Genomic DNA, 20,052 nt, shown 5'->3' on the forward strand with positions numbered 1-20,052 from the left:
TGTGTGGATGATTGTGCTGGAGAACGAGTGCTGGTGTAAGAGTGTGTGGATGATTGTGCTGGAGAACGAGTGCTGGTGTAAGAGTGTGTAGATGATTGTGCTGGAGAACGAGTGCTGGTGTAAGAGTGTGTGGATGATTGTGCTGGAGAACGAGTGCTGGTGTAAGAGTGTGTGGATGATTGTGCTGGTGAACGAGTGCTGGTGTAAGAGTGTGTGGATGATTGTGCTGGAGAACGAGTGCTGGTGTAAGAGTGTGTGGATGATTGTGCTGGAGAACGAGTGCTGGTGTAAGAGTGTGTGGATGATTGTGCTGGAGAACGAGTGCTGGTGTAAGAGTGTGTGGATGATTGTGCTGGAGAACGAGTGCTGGTGTAAGAGTGTGTGGATGATTGTGCTGGTGTAAGAGTGTGTGGATGATTGTGCTGGTGTAAGAGTGTGTGGATGATTGTGCTGGTGTAAGAGTGTGTGGATGATTGTGCTGGAGAACGAGACTCTGAGGAGGAACGTCATGTTTAGCGGTGAAATGCCCCCTGAGGTCATGTGACGTGTTCACTCAATGAAAATACTGATACTAAATATAAATTGGGCGAATCATGTTCCAATTTCAATCTGATGATGTGCAGCGGTTCATGTGAGGGTCAGGAAATAACATCATCAGCTGTGTGTGTGTGTGCGTGTGTGTGTCTGTGTGTGTGTGAGCGTGTGCGTATGTGTGCTTGTGTGTGAGCGCGCGCGCGTGTGTGTGTGCGCATGTGCGTGCGCGGGTGTGTGTGTGTGTGTGAGTGTGTGTTTGTTTGTGTCTGTGTGTGTTTGTTTGTGTGACTGTGTGTGTGTGTGTGTGTGTGTGCGAGCGTGTGCGAATGTGTGTGTGTGCGTGTGTGTGAGCGCGTGCGTGTGTGTGTGCGCGGGTGTGTGTGAGTGTGTGTGCGTGTGTGTGTGTGCGTGTGTGTGTGTGTGTGTGTGTGTGTGTGTGTGTGTGTGTGTGTGTGTGTGTGTGTGAGTGTGTGTGTGTCTGTGTGTGTGTGAGCGTGTGCGTATGTGTGTGTGCTTGTGTGTGAGCGCGCGCGTGTGTGTGTGTGTGTGTGCGCATGTGCGTGCGCGTGTAAGAGTGCGCGTGTGTGTGTGTGTGTGTGTGTGTGTGCGTGCGCGTGTAAGTGTGCGTGTGTGTGTGTGCGTGTGTGTGTGTGCGTGCGCGTGTAAGTGTGTGTGTGTGAGCGTGCGCGTGTAAGTGTGCGTGTGTGTGTGTGAGCGTGCGCGTGTAAGTGTGCATGTGTGTGTGTGTGTGTGCGTGCGCGTGTAAGTGTGCGTGTGCGTGCGCGTGTAAGTGTGCATGTGTGTGCGCGTGTAAGTGTGCTTGTGTGTGTGTGTGCGTGCGCGTGTAAGTGTGCGTGTGTGTGTGTGCGCGTGTAAGTGTGCATGTGTGTGTGTGAGCGTGCGCGTGTAAGTGTGCATGTGTGTGTGTGTGTGTGCGTACGCGTGTAAGTGTGCGTGTGTGTGTGCGTGCGCGTGTAAGTGTGCATGTGTGTGCGCGTGTAAGTGTGCGTGTGTGTGTGTGTGTGCGTGCGCGTGTAAGTGTGTGTGTGTGTGCGCGTGTAAGTGTGCATGTGTGTGTGTGTGCGTGCGCGTGTAAGTGTGCGTGTGTGTGTGTGCGTGCGCGTGTAAGTGTGCGTGTGTGTGTGTGTGTGCGTGCGCGTGTAAGTGTGTGTGTGTGTGCGTGCGCGTGTAAGTGTGCATGTGTGTGTGTGTGTGTGCGTGCGCGTGTAAGTGTGTGTGTGTGTGTGCGTGCGCGTGTAAGTGTGCATGTGTGTGTGTGTGTGTGTGCGTGCGCGTGTAAGTGTGCGTGTGTGTGCGTGCGCGTGTAAGTGTGCGTGTGTGTGTGCGTGCGCGTGTAAGTGTGTGTGTGTGTGCGTGCGCGTGTAAGTGTGCGTGTGTGTGTGTGTGTGCGTGCGCGTGTAAGTGTGTGTGTGTGTGCGTGCGCGTGTAAGTGTGCATGTGTGTGTGTGTGTGTGCGTGCGCGTGTAAGTGTGCGCGTGTGTGTGCGTGCGCGTGTAAGTGTGCGTGTGTGTGTGTCACAAGTCACAAAGAGCTCAAATAATTGCTTTCTCAGAAACTCTCAGCTCTAATCTCATCTCTCGTTCTCTTTAAACAAACGGCCTTCAGTCGCTCATGAATCTGCGGCTGTGATTGTCTCTCTTCTGAAAGGCCGATGGTTTGGGGTTTGTTGAGTCTCTGAGAGCCGAGTTGTCATAAGAAGCGGCGGCGGAGGGTGTGTGTCGCCGCAGCACATCTTTAATGAGAGAGTGTGTGTGTCTTTGATTCTCAGCATTAATTAAGACGAGCCTCAGGCAGGAAACTCCTCCAGGCCTTTAACTGACATCCAGAGAGAAACACTCAAACTGCGGCAGAAACAGAATATAGACCGATCAGGCATAACATTATGACCCGTCTCTGATGGCCTCCTCTAGACCCCTGAAGGTGTGCTGTGGTATCTGGCACCAAGATGTTAGCAGCAGATCCTTTCAGTCCTAACCCACCTTTGGGCGGTGGAGAGGGGTCAGCATGGGCACCCTGACTGGTCAGATGTTTCTCTTCAACACACACAGGAGGAGTGTGTGTGTGTGTGTGTGTGTGTGTGTGTGTGTGTGTGTGTGTGTGTGTGTGTGTGTGTGTGTGTGTGTGTGTGTGTGTGTGTGTGTGTGTGTTCCTGCACTCATAAATCATGGGCTGAGATTGATGTCTGACGGGTCCTCATGAGTCCTGCTCCACTTACACCGTACAGAAGCTCAAACGCTCCTCAGAGCCTCGTCCGCCGTTATTACACTGAGACTCACTCACTCACTCACACACACACTCACACACACACACACACACACACTCACACACACACACACACACACGCGTGCTGGATTTTGGGACCTAATTATAGAGGAAAATACAGAGTCTTTCCTCGTTCGTGTTTTTACATTTACTGGAGAGGAAGAATGACTTCAGGTGAGGTCTGACCCTGTGAAAGTGATCGATCGTTTTAATAACCGCATCTGTTGTTATGTAGATGTGTGTGTGTGTGTGTGTGTGTGATCTCAGTGCTTCTCTCTCTGGTCTCAGGTCGTCATGGAGACAGCGCGTACTGGCCCTCGGACAATAACCCGATTGACATGAGCAGTCTGAACGGTAAGAGATGCACAAACACACTCGCTTTCCGACGCTCAGATGGTGCATCACAGAAACAACTAACACACGTCACACACATATTCCCTGACGTTTGCTCTTTTATTGCAACATGAAATCAAGAGTCAGAATGACTGTTCCACCATTAATATTTATAAACCGACACCAAGACTTTAAATACCAGGGAAAACGCACAATTTCAACACCGCAAACATTATTAAAGTAAATTAAAGTAAGCAATCTTCATGGGTTAGTGACATCACTACCCTAACATTAGCATAACCCCGCCCCCGGGAACATCGAGCTCGAGCTGTCGTCCGTCTCTCGAACACAAACGCAACCGCGTGTCATAAAGCGTGATGACATCATCAGTTATAACCGTAATCACACTAAACTATCCCTGTTCTCTGTGTTGAACAAAAATATGTTGATGTGTACCAGAGCTGGACATAACGAAGAACATTTACTTAAGGACACTTTTTGAGTATCTGTACTTTACTGAAGTATTATTTTTTAGGGAAACTTTTACTTTAACTTCACTACATTTGAAAGACAAATATCGTACTTTTTACTCCACTACATTTCTATCAAGATCCTCGAAGTCAAAAGTCATTTCTGTAGCAGCTTTGCAAGTCAGTGGATGATTTTTTTTTCTTCTTTAATAGTTTTTTTTTGTGCAAAATGTAAATGTCTGGGAGAAAGAGAAGCACAGACGTATGGATGAATCTGAAAAGCCTGATGAATGAGCTCAGTTCAGTCTGGTTTTTGTGCCTCTGAGATGAGCACGAGCACTGAATAGAGCTTTCTTTTGTGTTTTTTTCGCACTTAAACAGACCAACACACACAAAATGTCAATTTTCATTTTGGAAAGTATTCACGTAAACAAAGTTGATTATGTCTTAAGTGAATGTAAACAGTTGGGGGAATATCGGATGTGTATCAGTGTATTGGATTTGTGCATTCTGCCTTAAAGTGACAGCAGCTTTGTACCTTTTAAGTATTTAATTAGTTTAAGGTGGCCGTATGGAGCATCACTGATTGGCTTAAACCACCATGGCATTTATACAACAATGCAACAATAATAAAATAATGCATTGACATAAAAAAGGAACTTTACTTCTAATACTTAAGTACTTTTAAAAGCAAGTACTTCTGTACTTTTACTTAAGTAAAAATAGTTTTTAACAACTTTCACTTGTAACAGAGTAATATTTGACCAGTAGTACTTTTACTTTCACTGGAGTACTGGAGTTGTGTAGTTTGTCCACCTCTGATGTGTTGTGCTCTCAGAGCCTCCCATTGGCCAGATGCGGCCGCCGCACGGCAGCGTGACGCCGCAGAAGAACAGTAACCTGCTGGTCATCATCGTGGTTTCCGTGGGAGCCGTTACCGTGGTCGTCGTGGTGATCGTCGCCCTGATCTGCACCCGCCGCTCGTCCGCTCAGCAGAGGAAGTGAGTTGCTCTCGCTCAAATCAATTCACATTATTGGATATTAATATACAGGTGCTGGTCATATCATTAGAATATCATCAAAAAGATGATTTATTTCACTAATTCCATTCAAAAAGTTAAACCCAAAAACCAAAATGTGATGTTTTTCTGCTTACCCCTAAGGCATCCAAGATGTAGGTGTCTTCGTTTCTTCAGTAGAACACAAATGGAGATTTAACTCAACCGTTGCTGTGTGTCACTCATATAATGCTTGTCAATGGGGTCTAATTCTATTAGAGTAAAAAAAACATGGACGGACAACTTCAAACTAAACTCGTGACGACACATTGATGTCTTAAGATACGAAACGATCGGTTTCTGAGAGAAACCCAACGGTATTTATGCTAATATATCACCTCATATCAGACAAATGCTTCAGCTCTGCAGACTGACATCACTTCCTGTGAGTGAGGTCAAAATTCCGGCCGGGTCATAGATATATATGTAGATTCCTCGTATAGAACCCGGCTGTAATTTTGACCTCACACACAGGAAGTGATGTCAGTCTGCAGAGCTGAAGCGTTCGTCTGATATGAGGTGATATATTAGCATAAATACCGTTGGGTTTCTCTCAGAAACCGATCGTTTCGTATCTTAAGACATCAATGTGTCGTCACGAGTTTAGTTTGAAGTTGTCTGTCCATGTTTTTTTTTTACTCTAATATAGAATTAGACCCCATTGACAAGCATTATATGAGTGACACACAGCAACGGTTGAGTTAAATCTCCATTTGTGTTCTACTGAAGAAACGAAGACACCTACATCTTGGATGCCTTAGGGGTAAGCAGAAAAACATCACGTTTTCATTTTTGGGTGAACTATCCCTTTAAACTTGTATATTATATTAATTCATTACACTGCAGCCCAAACCATCACTGACTGTGGAAACTTTACACTGGAGCTCCAGCAGTGTGGATTGTGTGTCTCTCCTCTCTTCCTCCAGACTCTGGGACCCTGATTTCCAAAGGAAATGCTAAATTTACTTTCATCAGAGAACATAACTTTGGAGCACTTTTTTTCCTGTCTGTCTTTAGCCCAGGCGAGACGCTTCTGACGCTGTCTGTTGGCCAAGAGTGCGACAGCTGAAACCATCTTGCATACGTCTGTGTGTAGTGGTTCTTGAAGCACTGACTCCAGCTCCAGTCCACTCTTTGTGAATCTCCTCCACATTTTTAAATGGGTTTCATTCCACAATCCTCTCCAGGGTGCGGTTATCCCTATTGCTTGAACACTTTTTTTCTAGCACATCTTTTCCTTCCCTTCGCCTCTCTATTAACGTGCTTGGACACAGAGCTCTGAGAACAGCCAGCCTCTTTTGCAATGACCTTCTGTGTCTTGCCCTCCTTGTGCAAGGGGTCAAAGGTCGTCTTTTGGACAGCTGTCAGGTCAGCTTCTTCCCCATGATTGTGTGGCCTACAGAACTAAACTGAGACACCATTTAAAGGCCTTTGCAGGTGTTTTGAGTTCATCAGCTGATTAGAGTGTGTCTTCAATATTCAACCTTTTCACAATATTCTAATTTTCTGAGAGACGGAATTTGGGATTTTCCTTAGTTGTCCGTTATAATCATCAAAATTAAAAGAAATAAACGTTTGAAATATATCAGTCTGTGTGTAATTAATGAATATAATATACAAGTTTCACTTTTTGAATGGAATTAGTGAAATAAATCAACTTTTTGATGATATTCTAATTATATGACCAGCTCCTGTATAGTGCAGCAGGAACGCCTCAGATGGTCACATGTGCAGGAGAAGAAGCTTCACTCCTCTATATCTCGTCCGTCTCTCCGTCCCTGTAGGAAACGTGCGACACACAGCGCAGGGAAGCGGAAGGGCAGCCAGAAAGACCTGCGACCTCCTGACCTCTGGATCCACCATGAGGAGATGGAGCTGAAGAACATGGAGAAGCCCTCGAGCTCCGCCCCCTCCGGCCGCGAGACGCCCATCCAGAGCTGCCAGGAGATGGCGCCGGTCAGCCACAGCCAATCAGAGAGCCAGATGGGCAGCAAGAGCAGCCACTCAGGTGAGACCATGTGATCTCCGGAGGCCTTCATCGATTCAACTGTGTGTGTGTGAGAGTGTGTGTGTGTATAGGTTACAATAAAAGAGGACCCAACATTGAGCCTTGAGGAACACCACAAGATATGATGTAACGCCTGGAGGTGTAGGTGCCCAGTGTAAGAGTATTCCCAGACCCAGGTCTGATCCAGTCTAAGATGGCACCTGTCTGAACCAGGATTGCTAAGTTTCCCAAATAATTTGCAGATAGTTTAGAACCCTAATAAAGGCTGTGGTTTGCCCAGAAGCCAGACTGAAATGTCTCATTAAATGTATTGGCATTGAGATCGTTATTGAGGTGTATGAATACTATTTTTTCACTTCAGGACTGGTTGATTAGAGATGGTGTGTAGTTACTGAGCACAGAAGAATCAAGATTACTTTTCTTCAGCAGAATTTGTGGGAAAACTCCTTGCTGTAGGGACTAATTAATGATATTCAGGATATCTGGTAATAAGCAGTTCTGAGTGTTTTAATGGGTAATGGGTCTAGAGAGCAGCTAGATGACCTGTGTAAGTGTACTGGGCCTCAGGAATACATTGCAAAGGACCAGCTGGGGATTTGGAGACTTTACTAGTAGCGCAAGTGCTGGCAATGTTTTTTTCAAAATTCTGCAAACTCATTGCACTTTGCACTTGTGAGAAGTTCTAATGATATTTGAGCTGAGGGATTAAGTAGCCCATCGATAGTTGAGAATAAGAATCTAGGGTTGTCTTTGTAGTGGTCTATTAAACTTGAAAAATAAGCTTTTCTGCCAGACCTCAGTGCACTATTTAACAGTTTTACAGATATCACGGTGAACTGTAAGCTTTGTGCGCTTCCATTGCCTCTCTTCTTAATTTTACAATGGATTTACTATTTCTCCATGGGGCGTTAATTATCCCAGAGACAGTCTTTGTGTTTAAAGGAGCTGCAAAGTTAATACATTCAGAGATTCTGAGACTAAAATCCTCAACATAAGTGTCTTCGGAGGGAGAGATGACATGAGCTCCATGAAGGTCGCGGGAGATTGACAGTTCTGTTATCACACACAGTTTTGAACATACTGAAAAAATACAATAGTGTTCAGATCTACAATCTGTGGGTGGCTTAAGCCACATGAGATCAGCAGATCAAGTGTGTGACCGTGTGTGTGTGTGTGTGTGTGTGTGTGTGTTTGGCCAGTTACACACTGCATAAGGCCAAATGAGTTTAGTAACTGTGAAATTAGCAGTCGATGGATCAGAAAATCACCAGTGATTAGGGGTCATTCCGTGTTAAATCTACCAAATTTTGGAAACTTCCCCCGGCTCAAATTTTAGATTTTCTTTATATTTTTTCTATACTAAAAAAAACATAAATAGTGATGATATTTAATGTCACAGATGTATATTGACAGTAATCACTGTTTTGTAGAGGAGGGTCAAAATTACCATTTTCATCTGAGATCTGGAGCCAAATCACAGGCATGTAAACATGACTTTAGAAAGATGGCAGCATCATTATTGTATTCTCACTCAGAGATTGGCAGATCTATTAGTGGAATCTGTTGACTTTATCAATCTGTGTGTGATTATAGGCCAACGCTGAGCGCTCAAACATGGGGGATAAGCACTTTTTGCCCCAGGTTTGCTCGCCTGTATCTCCAGAAGTATTAAAGATATCTGAATATCCTTCTAGATTCTGGTTCTTAGTAAACTTTTCTTTTGGTATCATCATTTTAAAGACCCTCGATGGTTCAATCCCAGAGATATTGGGATCTCAAAGCGGCTCCATGAGTCAATTGTACACATTCTCAGTCAAAAATCAAACGTGGGTCACTTTTCACACAGCTGAGCTGATACTTTTGTCTTTTTAAGAGGAATATCAGAAGAACAAATAATGTTAAAACTAGAAATGTATCTAATTTTTTTCAATCAACTCAATTGCATAGAGCTGAGAGGTGAGTCTGAGTGCCATAAATGTTCTTTTCCCCAAGTTTGCTCGCCTGTAACTCCAGAAGTATTAAAGATATCTCGATATGATTTAACATTCTGGTTCTTAGCAAACGTTTCTTTTGCCGTGTTCATTTTAAGGATCCTATATGGTTCATTTCCAGAGATATGGAGATCTCAATGCGGCTCCATGTTCAATTTGACCAATTTACCCACAATGATATTGAACCAGACGTGTGTGTGTGTGTGTGTGCATCCCAGCTGAAGGTAATGTCAATCTCATCTTCAGGTGCAGATGGGGATGAAGCTTCCAGCAGTATTTCCACGTTAGAGCGATCGTTAGCCGCCCGCAGGCCGACGCGCACCAAGATGATGATTCCCATGGACTCTCAGCCCAGCAACACACGTGAGACCTGTTCACACCTATAACTATAACAATGACTATACATGACTATAATGATACTATAACAATAACTGTAACAATATCTATAACTATATTAGCGTCCACACCAGTCTGTTTTATTATAATCATGTGCTGTCGCTTTAAAATGCGATTATACAAATGTTTTGGTTATAGACATGTCTTTAGTGTGTGTTTTGGTTCTGAATACTGAGCTCTTCCATTATGATCAGACACAACAACACCTTATTCATAACTATATCATGGATTTACACGCATATCAGAAAGAGAAACTCAACAAAAACCCATGAAATTACAGGCAGAGGTTCCTTTTCTAAGGGCACTGTGTGATTCACATGCAGGCGAAATGGGATTTTGTGTGTGTCTGACCCAACTTTGCTAATCCGGTTTACCCGTATCAACTAGCAGACAGACCAGCGTCAGCCTGAAGGCACACACACTGAAGAAAAATCATGCATTTCCAGCACAAATATCTCAACATTTATTAAATCATGATGCATTTCCTGGAGAATCAATAGGACGTGAATCTGTAAATGCATTGAATTGTTTCTCAGTGCAGCCGAACACTAGCGTGTCACTGTCATTCCTTTCATAAGGGCTTGTTTTGTGTGGTTTGGGGCGTCATGGGCTCTGATTCTTCATTTGACAGGATGTGACGCTCCGCTGCTTTCCTCCTCCCGGGAGACGCGTTTGATTCCGTCCCGCGAGCGTCTCCTCTTTGACCTCCTGCCGGGATTCTTCACCTCGCTTTCATTATGCTCCTCCTTCCTGTTCCTCAAACGGCATGAGAGAAGCTTCATCTCTGTCCTCTGGGAAAACCAGGAAAGAGGAGATTTCAAACGCATGGATTAATGATTGGGGAAAATTCACTGGGTGGAAGTGGAGTTTTGACAGGAAGGGGAATATGAGAGTCATCATCAGTGAAAGAGTTCAAACTGAGCGAGAGAACGAACCGCTGCAAGTTCCTCTAACGCGTGTTCCCCAAAAGCTTTAATGCCATCCCATTCTCAATCCGTAGGGTTTAATATGGAGTTGCAGCTCTAACAGCTTCAGCTCTTCTTTCCTCAAGGTTTAGGAGTGTGTTTATGGGGATTCTTCATTTGTGATGTTGGACGAGAAGGCCTGGCTCTCAGTCTCCGCTCTAAATCATCCCAAAGCTGTTCTATCGGGTTGAGGTCAGGACTCAAGTTCCTCCACACCAAACTCCTCATCCATGTCTTTATGGAGACGCTTTGAGCACTGGAGCAGTCATGCTGGGACAGGAAGGGGCCGTCCCCAAACTGGTCCCACAAAGTTGGGAGCATGAAATTGTCCAAAATGCCTTGCATTAAGAGTTCCTTTCACTGGAACTAACCCCTGAAAAACAACCCCAGAGTTGTTAGAGTCCAGTGGTGGCGCGTTTTACCCCACTGTATCCCACGCTCTGCATTGCACTTGGTGCTGTAAGGCTTGGATGAGCTGCTCGGCCATGGAAACCCATTCCATGAAGCTCTACACACTGTTCTTGAGCTCATCTGAAGGCCACAGAAGTTTGGAGGTCTGGAGCTCTTGACTCTGCAGAATTTGTGTGACCCTCAGCATGCGCTGACCCCGCTCTGTGACCCTCAGCATGCGCTGACCCCGCTCTGTGACCCTCAGCATGTGCTGACCCCGCTCTGTGACCCTCAGCATGCGCTGACCCCGCTCTGTGACCCTCAGCATGCGCTGACCCCGCTCTGTGACCCTCAGCATGTGCTGACCCCGCTCTGTGACCCTCAGCATGCGCTGACCCCGCTCTGTGACCCTCAGCATGTGCTGACCCCGCTCTGCGACCCTCAGCATGCGCTGACCCCGCTCTGTGACCCTCAGCATGCGCTGACCCCGCTCTGTGACCCTCAGCATGTGCTGACCCCGCTCTGTGACCCTCAGCATGAGCTGACCCTGCTCTGTGACCCTCAGCATGCGCTGACCCCGCTCTTTGACCCTCAGCATGCGCTGACCCCGCTCTGTGGCCCTCAGCATGCGCTGACCCCGCTCTGTGACCCTCAGCATGCGCTGACCCCGCTCTTTGACCCTCAGCATGCGCTGACCCCGCTCTGTGGCCCTCAGCATGCGCTGACCCCGCTCTGTGACCCTCAGCATGCGCTGACCCCGCTCTGGGCGGCTCAATACTTCTGGCGGTATAGTGTAGATATATATATATATATTAATATTACAGTACCGCTGTTATATCAAAAAGTATCATCAAGGTATGATTACCACAGGCATAAATTGTAAAAGCCCATTATAAAACTCCATAGGAAAGTCTCGAGCGAATGTGACATCATCCCTGCACCAGCCAATCGCTGATGTCTGTTTAATGTTCTGTTGCCTTATATGGTCATGTTCTCATCAGATTTAATCTCACTCTGCGGATATGGTTTTCCCTCCCGCCGCTCCTCTTGATTCCCTCGCTCCTGGACGTTCCTCCTGACCTTCTTCTTCTGTCGTTGACCCGTCGTGTTGTCCGGTTGAATTTCACGCTGGATTCTGATCTGCTTTTAGACTGAACCCAAACCATGATCAGACCACCCTTGACTATTGATTTGGGAAGTTAATAGTTGTGCATGCCAGAGTAAATGAGTAACAATGCATATATAGATAGTTTCAAGATGATGTTATGAACGTTAGCTGCTCACCACAATGCAGGTTATTTAGCATTTTTCTATCCTGAAGCATTTGGATGCAGACAATGTAGGCAAAACCTCTCACACAGACACACACACACACACACACACAGAGAGAGAGAGAGAGAGAGAGAGAGAGAGAGTTTGCAGTCAATCAGCAGTTGCTCGTCTGGGGCAGTTTAGTAGATAGAAATCTCAACACTTCAGGCAATTTGTCAGTCCGGTCTCTCTCTCTCTCTCTCTCTCTCTCTCTCTCTCTCTCTCTCTCTCTCTCTCTCTCTCTCTCTCTCTCTCTCTCTCTCTCTCTCTCTCTCTCTCTCTCTCTCTCTCTCTCTCTCTCTCTCTCTCTGTGAGGTTTTCAAGGTCAGCATTGCTGTGCTCCTGTGAAGCTGCAGTGGGTTTCTGTGGCTCATCCTCATCACTCTCATATCCTGATGTTGTTTTGTTCAGGGTTTGTTAAACGAGTTTCTGCTCCTGTAGGGATTCTGCGGTTTCCTGCTCAATGGATCGGCGTTATAGAGGAGTTTAAAACAGACTAATGGGGGCCTGCATTTCTCTTGCAAGGGTCTGAATTCTAAACACTTTTCCCCTTGTATGTGTTTAAATATTTATTCATGATTAATGATTGGAGTGAATCAGAGCAGCGGCTCGCCCGAGTAAACCAGAGGCTTCTAAAATAAACTGCACACTCTTAGAGGAACGGATTCTATATGGAGCCTTAAAGGCTTCCGTCATGTACAGAACCATCTTCATGTCTTTGATATCAGAACACGAGGATGTGATTCAAAGATCTGATGGAGGTACAACTCTGTGGAAACCCGAATCAGTCTGTGTAGAAAACGCTCACGCTCCCTGCGGTCTTCCAGGGTCTGTCGATTCACTCTCATTAGCTGATCATTCTGATTATGTTCAGACCATAGCTCTCCTCTCTGAGAAAACCCCACTCTGAAATCGACTCTGATCTATTAATGTTTTTAAACTGGGAAAAAACATCATGAGTTTTCAAACATCATCTGAAATGAGCTGTGGTGTGAGTAACGCATATAAACTAACGTCCATTATGTAATCAGATTACTTTTTGTTGTAACAAGTCAAGTAACGCATTACAAGTAACGTGCATTATGTAATCAGATTACTTTTTCATGCAACGAGTAAAATAACGCATTTCAAGTAACGTGCATTATGTAATCAGATTACTTTTTCATGCAACGAGTAAAATAACGCATTTCAAGTAACGTGCATTATGTAATCAGATTACTTTTTCATGTAACGAGTAAAGTAACGCATTACAAGTAACTTACATTACATAATCAGATTACTTTTTCATGTAACAAGTAAATAACGTGCATTATGTAATCAGATTACTTTTTGTTGTAACAAGTAAAGTAACGCATTACAAGTAACGTGCATTATGTAATCAGATTACTTTTTCATGTAACGAGTAAAGTAACGCATTTCAAGTAACTTACATTACATAATCAGATTACTTTTTCATGTAACAAGTAAATAACGTGCATTATGTAATCAGATTACTTTTTCATGTAACGAGTAAAGTAACGCATTACAAGTAACGTGCATTATGTAATCAGATTACTTTTTCATGTAACGAGTAAAGTAACACATTACAAGTAACTTACATTACATAATCAGATTACTTTTTCATGTAACAAGTAAATAACGTGCATTATGTAATCAGATTACTTTTTCATGTAACGAGTAAAGTAACGCATTACAAGTAACGTACATTACATAATCAGATTACTTTTTCATGTAACGAGTAAATAACGTGCATTATATAATCAGATTACTTTTTCATGTAACGAGTAAAGTAACGCATTACAAGTAATGTGCATTATGTAATCAGATTACTTTTTCATGTAACGAGTAAAGTAACGCATTACAAGTAACGTACATTACATAATCAGATTACTTTTTCATGTAACGAGTAAATAACGTGCATTATATAATCAGATTACTTTTTCATGTAACGAGTAAAGTAACGCATTACAAGTAATGTGCATTATGTAATCAGATTACTTTTTCATGTAACGAGTAAAGTAACGCATTACAAGTAACGTACATTACATAATCAGATTACTTTTTCATGTAACGAGTAAAGTAACGCATTACAAGTAACATGCATTATGTAATCAGATTACTTTTTCATGTAACGAGTAAAGTAACGCATTAAAATGAATGTACATTATGTAATCCCAGAGGCTGAAAAGCACAATGTGCTCTGATTGATCGGTTGGATCAGTGTGTTGTGATTTTAACACACTACTAACTAACTCAACCAAGCCCTGCCCCTTTATTCTGCGTATGAATTATTATAATGAGGAATATTGTGACGTGTTCCCGGAAGAAAACTCAAGACTACAATGTAGGCGTTTCGATATAGAGAACCCCAGTGAGTGCATTCATATCTTCTGTCTTGATGTGTGTGTTTGTGTTGTTTTCCAGCGGTGGTCAGTGCCATCCCAGTGCCCACACTGGAGAGCAGTCAGTATCCGGGCATCCTGCCCTCGCCCACCTGCGGCTTCAGCGCGCACCCGAAGTTCACCCTGCGGCCGATGCCGTTCTCCACACTCACGGTGGACCGCGGTTACGCTGCCGGTAAGGCTTCTGGGTTTGAGGAACCCTGTTCTAGAGGATACTTGCACTGTAAAAAAAAAATCAGGTCTCCAATTAAAACATTTTCTAGTGAGCGATCACATCTAAAATGTTCAGTTGGCCAAATTTAATTTCTTGAATTTTAATTGAATTAAATTGCATCAATTCACAGAAATTCAATTTGGCCGACTGAAAAATTTAGATGTGATCGCTCACTAGAAAATGTTTTAATTGGAGACCTGATTTTTTTTTTACAGTGTGGATAACGATTTGGAAAAGTCTTCAGAAAACCATTGTTTTACAGTGAAGGAGTAACACTGACTTAAAAGAACACTTGTTTATTACAAAAAAACTGACTTAAAGGATTAGTTCACTTTTAAATAAACTTTTGCTGATAGTTTACTCACCCCATGTCATCCAAGATGTCCATGTCTTTCTGCAGTCGAAAAGAAATGAAGGTTTTGGATGAAAACATTCCAGGATTTTCTCCATATAATGGACTTCAATGGGACCCAAATGGTTCAAGGTCCAAATGACAGTTTCAGTGCATCTTTAAACGACACCAGATGATGAATAAGGGTCTGATCTAGACAAACCATCAGCTTCTGAGAGAAACCCAGCAGTATTTATGCTATTATTTTACCTCTTATCAGACGAACGTGATCATCTCTGAGCTCAGACATAACTTCCGCTAAGTGAGGTCAAAATACGAGCGTGGTCATAGATGTATACGTAGATGCCTCATTAGCGCTTGCACAGATCAGTAGAATGAGGCATCTACTATTGATATATCTATGATCACGCTCGAAAAGGAAGGATTGACCAGTCACAACACAGCAACACAAGCGGCTGTTCTATCCGTGCCGTTTATAGATGGAGGTGTCCTTGAGTAAATCAGCTCTCGCTCTGTTTTTGTCTGAGCTTTAAATGAGTTTGTTAGCAGCAGAAGAAATTGATTTGATTTGGTTCTTTGGCAGCAGCTGCGAGTCTGTTTGCTTCATTGAAATAAATGACGTTTTCTTAGAGGCTCTTAGCGAGCAGCACAAACAGCGGCTCCGAGGAAGAGAAGTTCCCAGAGACTTGTGCCCTGACACAGATGAACTCCAAGAGCCGGAGGTCTGGGTCACAGTGTGAAAAACACAACCCTGAGCTACAGTCATTGAACACGCCCAAACTCTGTCAAACGCATCACATCAATAGCTGGTGAGTTTTTGCCTCTCATTTGCATAAAGTGGGCTGTTGTGTGTGTTTCTCAGCGATGGCGGCCGAGGGCGGCCCTCCAATGGCCCCGCAGCAGCCGCTGATTCCCACAGCCCAGTCGGAGCCACCGGGGCCGGAGGAGATTCCCAGTCGCACCATCCCCACCGCCTGCGTGCGGCCCACACACCCACTGCGCAGCTTCACCAACCCACTCCTGCCTCCACCCATGGGCACCATCGAACCCAAGGTCTACAACCCCATCACAGGTGAATCCCCATCATTCAGATTCATATTAGTGTGCTGGTTCATATGAGAGAGAAGCTGGAATCTTCAGAACGAACGGAAGTTATAGCGAGTGAATCGCTTTACAAACAAGAACAAATGTAGGCTGTGTTCATTTCGTTGACGAATCATTTTCGTTAACAACCTTTTTTCACTGACTAAAATGAGACGATAACTAAATAAAAACTAGTGTTGGATGACAAAAACTATGACGAAAATCAACTGTCATTTTCGTCAACAAATAAAAACGAGACGAAAATGTGGATTAGGGCAGAGATGGGGTCAGAACTGATGATCTGTGTCTCAGATGAACTGATCTAACCTCTGGAAAACACACGGCCTACAGGCTCACACACACACACACACACACACACACACACACACACACACACACACACACACACACACACACACACACACCCAATCCAGCTAGGCAGAGAGGCGGAGGCAGAGAGGCGGAGGCAGAGAGGCGGAGGCAGAGAGGCGGAGGCAGAGAGGCGGAGGCAGAGAGGCGGAGGCAGAGAGGCGGAGGCAGAGAGGCGGAGGCAGAGAGGCGGAGGCAGAGAGGCGGAGGCAGAGAGGCGGAGGCAGACAGGCGGAGGCAGAGAGGCGGAGGCGGAGGCAGAGAGGCGGAGGCAGAGAGGCGGAGGCAGAGAGGCGGAGGCAGAGAGGCGGAGGCAGAGAGGCGGAGGCAGACAGGCGGAGGCAGATAGGCGGAGGCAGAGAGGCGGAGGCAGAGAGGCGGAGGCAGAGAGGCGGAGGCAGAGAGGCGGAGGCAGAGAGGCGGAGGCAGAGAGGCGGAGGCAGAGAGGCGGAGGCAGAGAGGCGGAGGCAGAGAGGCGGAGGCAGAGAGGCGGAGGCAGAGAGGCGGAGGCTGGTTTCCCCTGGAGTTAGGATATAATTGGTTTTGCTCAGACCGTTTTGTGGATGTGTGGCTCCGACCACCCTTCGCTCCAGACACTTTTCCATTAAGCATGAGAATAGCCTCTGAATGGGCAGTGTTTCCGCTCAGGCTCTCCACAAGCGGCCGTTTATGGGGTCCTGCTGGGAGAGCAGATGAAGCGTTCCAGGATCTGATTAAAAGATTCTCTCTGAAATCCATCGAGCAGCAGAGAAACACAATCTGAGTCCGACTGGAGAGACAGTAGATCAGTCCTGAACGCCTCTGTGTGCAGATGTTTTTCACCTGTCTGTCTGTCTGTCTGTCTGTCTGTAGATGTTTTTCATCTGTCTGTCCGTCTGTCCGTCTGTCTGTCCGCCTGTCTGTCTGTCCGTCTGTCTGTCCGTCTGTCTGTCCGTCTGTCTGTCCGTCTGTGTGTCTGTCTGTGTGTCTGTCTGCAGATGTTTTTCATCTGTCTGTCCGTCTGTCTGTCCGTCTGTCTGTCTGTCTGTGTGTCTGTCTGCAGATGTTTTTCATCTGTCTGTCTGTCTGCAGATGTTTTTCATCTGTCTGTCCGTCTGTCTGTCTGTCTGTCTGTCTGTCCTTATGTATGTCTGTCTGTCCATCCGTTTGTCTGTCCGTCTGTCTGTCCGTCTGTCCATCTGTCCGTCTGTCTGTCTGTCCATCTGTCTGTCCATCCGTCCATCTGTCTGTCTGTCTGTCCATCCGTTAGTCTGTCCGTCTGTCTGTCCGTCTGTCCATCCGTCCATCTGTCTGTCTGTCTGTCCATCCGTTTTTTCTGTCCGTCTGTCTGTCTGTCTGTCTGTCTGTCCGTCTGTCTGTCCGTCTGTCTGTCTGTCTGTCCATCCGTTAGTCTGTCCGTCTGTCCATCCGTCCATCTGTCTGTCCGTCTGTCCATCCGTCCATCTGTCTGTCTGTCTGTCCATCCGTCCATCTGTCTGTCTGTCTGTCCATCCGTTTGTCCGTCTGTCTGTCTGTCTGTGTGTCTGTCTGCAGATGTTTTTCATCTGTCTGTCTGTCTGCAGATGTTTTTCATCTGTCTGTCCGTCTGTCTGTCCGTCTGTCTGTCCGTCTGTCTGTCTGTCTGTGTGTCTGTCTGCAGATGTTTTTCATCTGTCTGTCTGTCTGCAGATGTTTTTCATCTGTCTGTCCGTCTGTCTGTCTGTCTGTCTGTCTGTATGTATGTATGTCTGTCTGTCCATCCGTTTGTCTGTCCGTCTGTCTGTCCGTCTGTCCATCTGTCCATCCGTCTGTCTGTCTGTCCATCTGTCTGTCCATCCGTCCATCTGTCTGTCTGTCTGTCCATCCGTTAGTCTGTCCGTCTGTCTGTCCGTCTGTCCATCCGTCCATCTGTCTGTCTGTCTGTCCATCCGTTTTTTCTGTCCGTCTGTCTGTCTGTCTGTCCGTCTGTCTGTCCGTCTGTCTGTCTGTCTGTCTGTCTGTCTGTCTGTCTGTCTGTCTGTCCGTCTGTCTGTCTGTCTGTCTGTCTGTCCATCCGTTAGTCTGTCCGTCTGTCCATCCGTCCATCTGTCTGTCACGGTGTGTGTTATCTCGGTGTGTGTTATCTCGGTGTGTGTTATCTCGGTGTGCGTTATCTCGGTGTGTGTCATCACGGTGTGTGTTATCTCGGTGTGTGTTATCTCGGTGTGCGTTATCTCGGTGTGCGTTATCACGGTGTGTGTTATCTCGGTGTGTGTTATCTCGGTGTGTGTTATCATGGTGTGCGTTATCTCGGTGTGCGTTATCTCGGTGTGTGTTATCTCGGTGTGTGTTATCATGGTGTGCGTTATCTCGGTGTGCGTTATCTCGGTGTGTGTTATCTCGGTGTGTGTTATCATGGTGTGCGTTATCACGGTGTGCGTTATCTCGTGTGCGTTATCTCGGTGTGTGTCATCACGGTGTGTGTTATCATGGTGTGCGTTATCACGGTGTGCGTTATCTCGGTGTGCGTTATCTCGGTGTGTGTTATCACGGTGTGCGTTATCTCGGTGTGCGTTATCTCGGTGTGTGTTATCATGGTGTGCGTTATCACGGTGTGCGTTATCTCGTGTGCGTTATCTCGGTGTGTGTCATCACGGTGTGTGTTATCATGGTGTGCGTTATCTCGGTGTGCGTTATCTCGGTGTGTGTCATCACGGTGTGTGTCATCACGGTGTGTGTCATCACGGTGTGTGTTATCATGGTGTGCGTTATCACGGTGTGCGTTATCTCGGTGTGCGTTATCTCGGTGTGTGTCATCACGGTGTGTGTTATCTCGGTGTGTGTTATCTCGGTGTGCGTTATCTCGGTGTGCGTTATCTCGGTGTGCGTTATCTCGGTGTGTGTTATCTCGGTGTGTGTTATCTCGGTGTGTGTTATCTCGGTGTGTGTCATCACGGTGTGTGTTATCTCGGTGTGTGTTATCTCGGTGTGTGTTATCTCGGTGTGTGTTATCTCGGTGTGTGTTATCTCGGTGTGCGTTATCTCGGTGTGTGTTATCTCGGTGTGCGTTATCTCGGTGTGTGTTATCTCGGTGTGTGTCATCACGGTGTGTGTCATCTCGGTGTGTGTTATCTCTGTGTGCGTTATCTCGGTGTGCGTTATCTCGGTGTGCGTTATCTCGGTGTGTGTTATCATGGTGTGCGTTATCACGGTGTGCGTTATCTCGGTGTGTGTTATCTCGGTGTGTGTTATCTCAGTGTGTGTCATCACGGTGTGTGTTATCTCGGTGTGTGTTATCTCGGTGTGTGTTATCTCGGTGTGCGTTATCTCGGTGTGCGTTATCTCGGTGTGTGTTATCTCGGTGTGTGTTATCTCGGTGTGTGTTATCTCGGTGTGTGTCATCACGGTGTGTGTTATCACGGTGTGCGTTATCTCGGTGTGTGTTATCTCAGTGTGTGTCATCACGGTGTGTGTTATCTCGGTGTGCGTTATCTCGGTGTGCGTTATCTCGGTGTGCGTTATCTCGGTGTGCGTTATCTCTGTGTGTGTCATCACGGTGTGTGTTATCATGGTGTGCGTTATCACGGTGTGCGTTATCTCGGTGTGTGTCATCACGGTGTGTGTTATCTCGGTGTGTGTTATCACGGTGTGTGTCATCACGGTGTGTGTCATCACGGTGTGTGTCATCACGGTGTGTGTTATCACGGTGTGTGTTATCATGGTGTGCGTTATCACGGTGTGCGTTATCTCGGTGTGTGTCATCACGGTGTGTGTTATCATGGTGTGTGTTATCTCGGTGTGCGTTATCTCGGTGTGTGTTATCACGGTGTGTGTCATCTCGGTGTGCGTTATCTCGGTGTGTGTTATCTCGGTGTGCGTTATCTCGGTGTGCGTTATCTCGGTGTGTGTCATCACGGTGTGTGTCATCACGGTGT

At 45.9% G+C, this 20,052-nt stretch overlaps 1 protein-coding gene across 1 annotated transcript in view; it reads left to right on the forward strand.

The window, feature by feature from the left end:
* The window catches only part of dcc (DCC netrin 1 receptor), a gene marked incomplete at both ends in the record, with an annotated part of 180,812 nt that overhangs the window by 140,248 nt on the left and 20,512 nt on the right, over positions 1–20,052 (forward strand). The window contains 6 exons of the mRNA XM_079814224.1: positions 3,106–3,171; positions 4,459–4,621; positions 6,463–6,686; positions 8,924–9,040; positions 14,164–14,316; positions 15,570–15,779. Coding sequence (XP_079670350.1) covers positions 3,106–3,171; positions 4,459–4,621; positions 6,463–6,686; positions 8,924–9,040; positions 14,164–14,316; positions 15,570–15,779 — 933 coding nt within the window. The remainder of the gene's footprint in view (positions 1–3,105; positions 3,172–4,458; positions 4,622–6,462; positions 6,687–8,923; positions 9,041–14,163; positions 14,317–15,569; positions 15,780–20,052) is intronic.

Source organism: Gobio gobio (genome assembly GCF_949357685.1).
Source record: "Gobio gobio genome assembly, chromosome: 4".
Taxonomy (NCBI): domain Eukaryota; kingdom Metazoa; phylum Chordata; class Actinopteri; order Cypriniformes; family Gobionidae; genus Gobio; species Gobio gobio.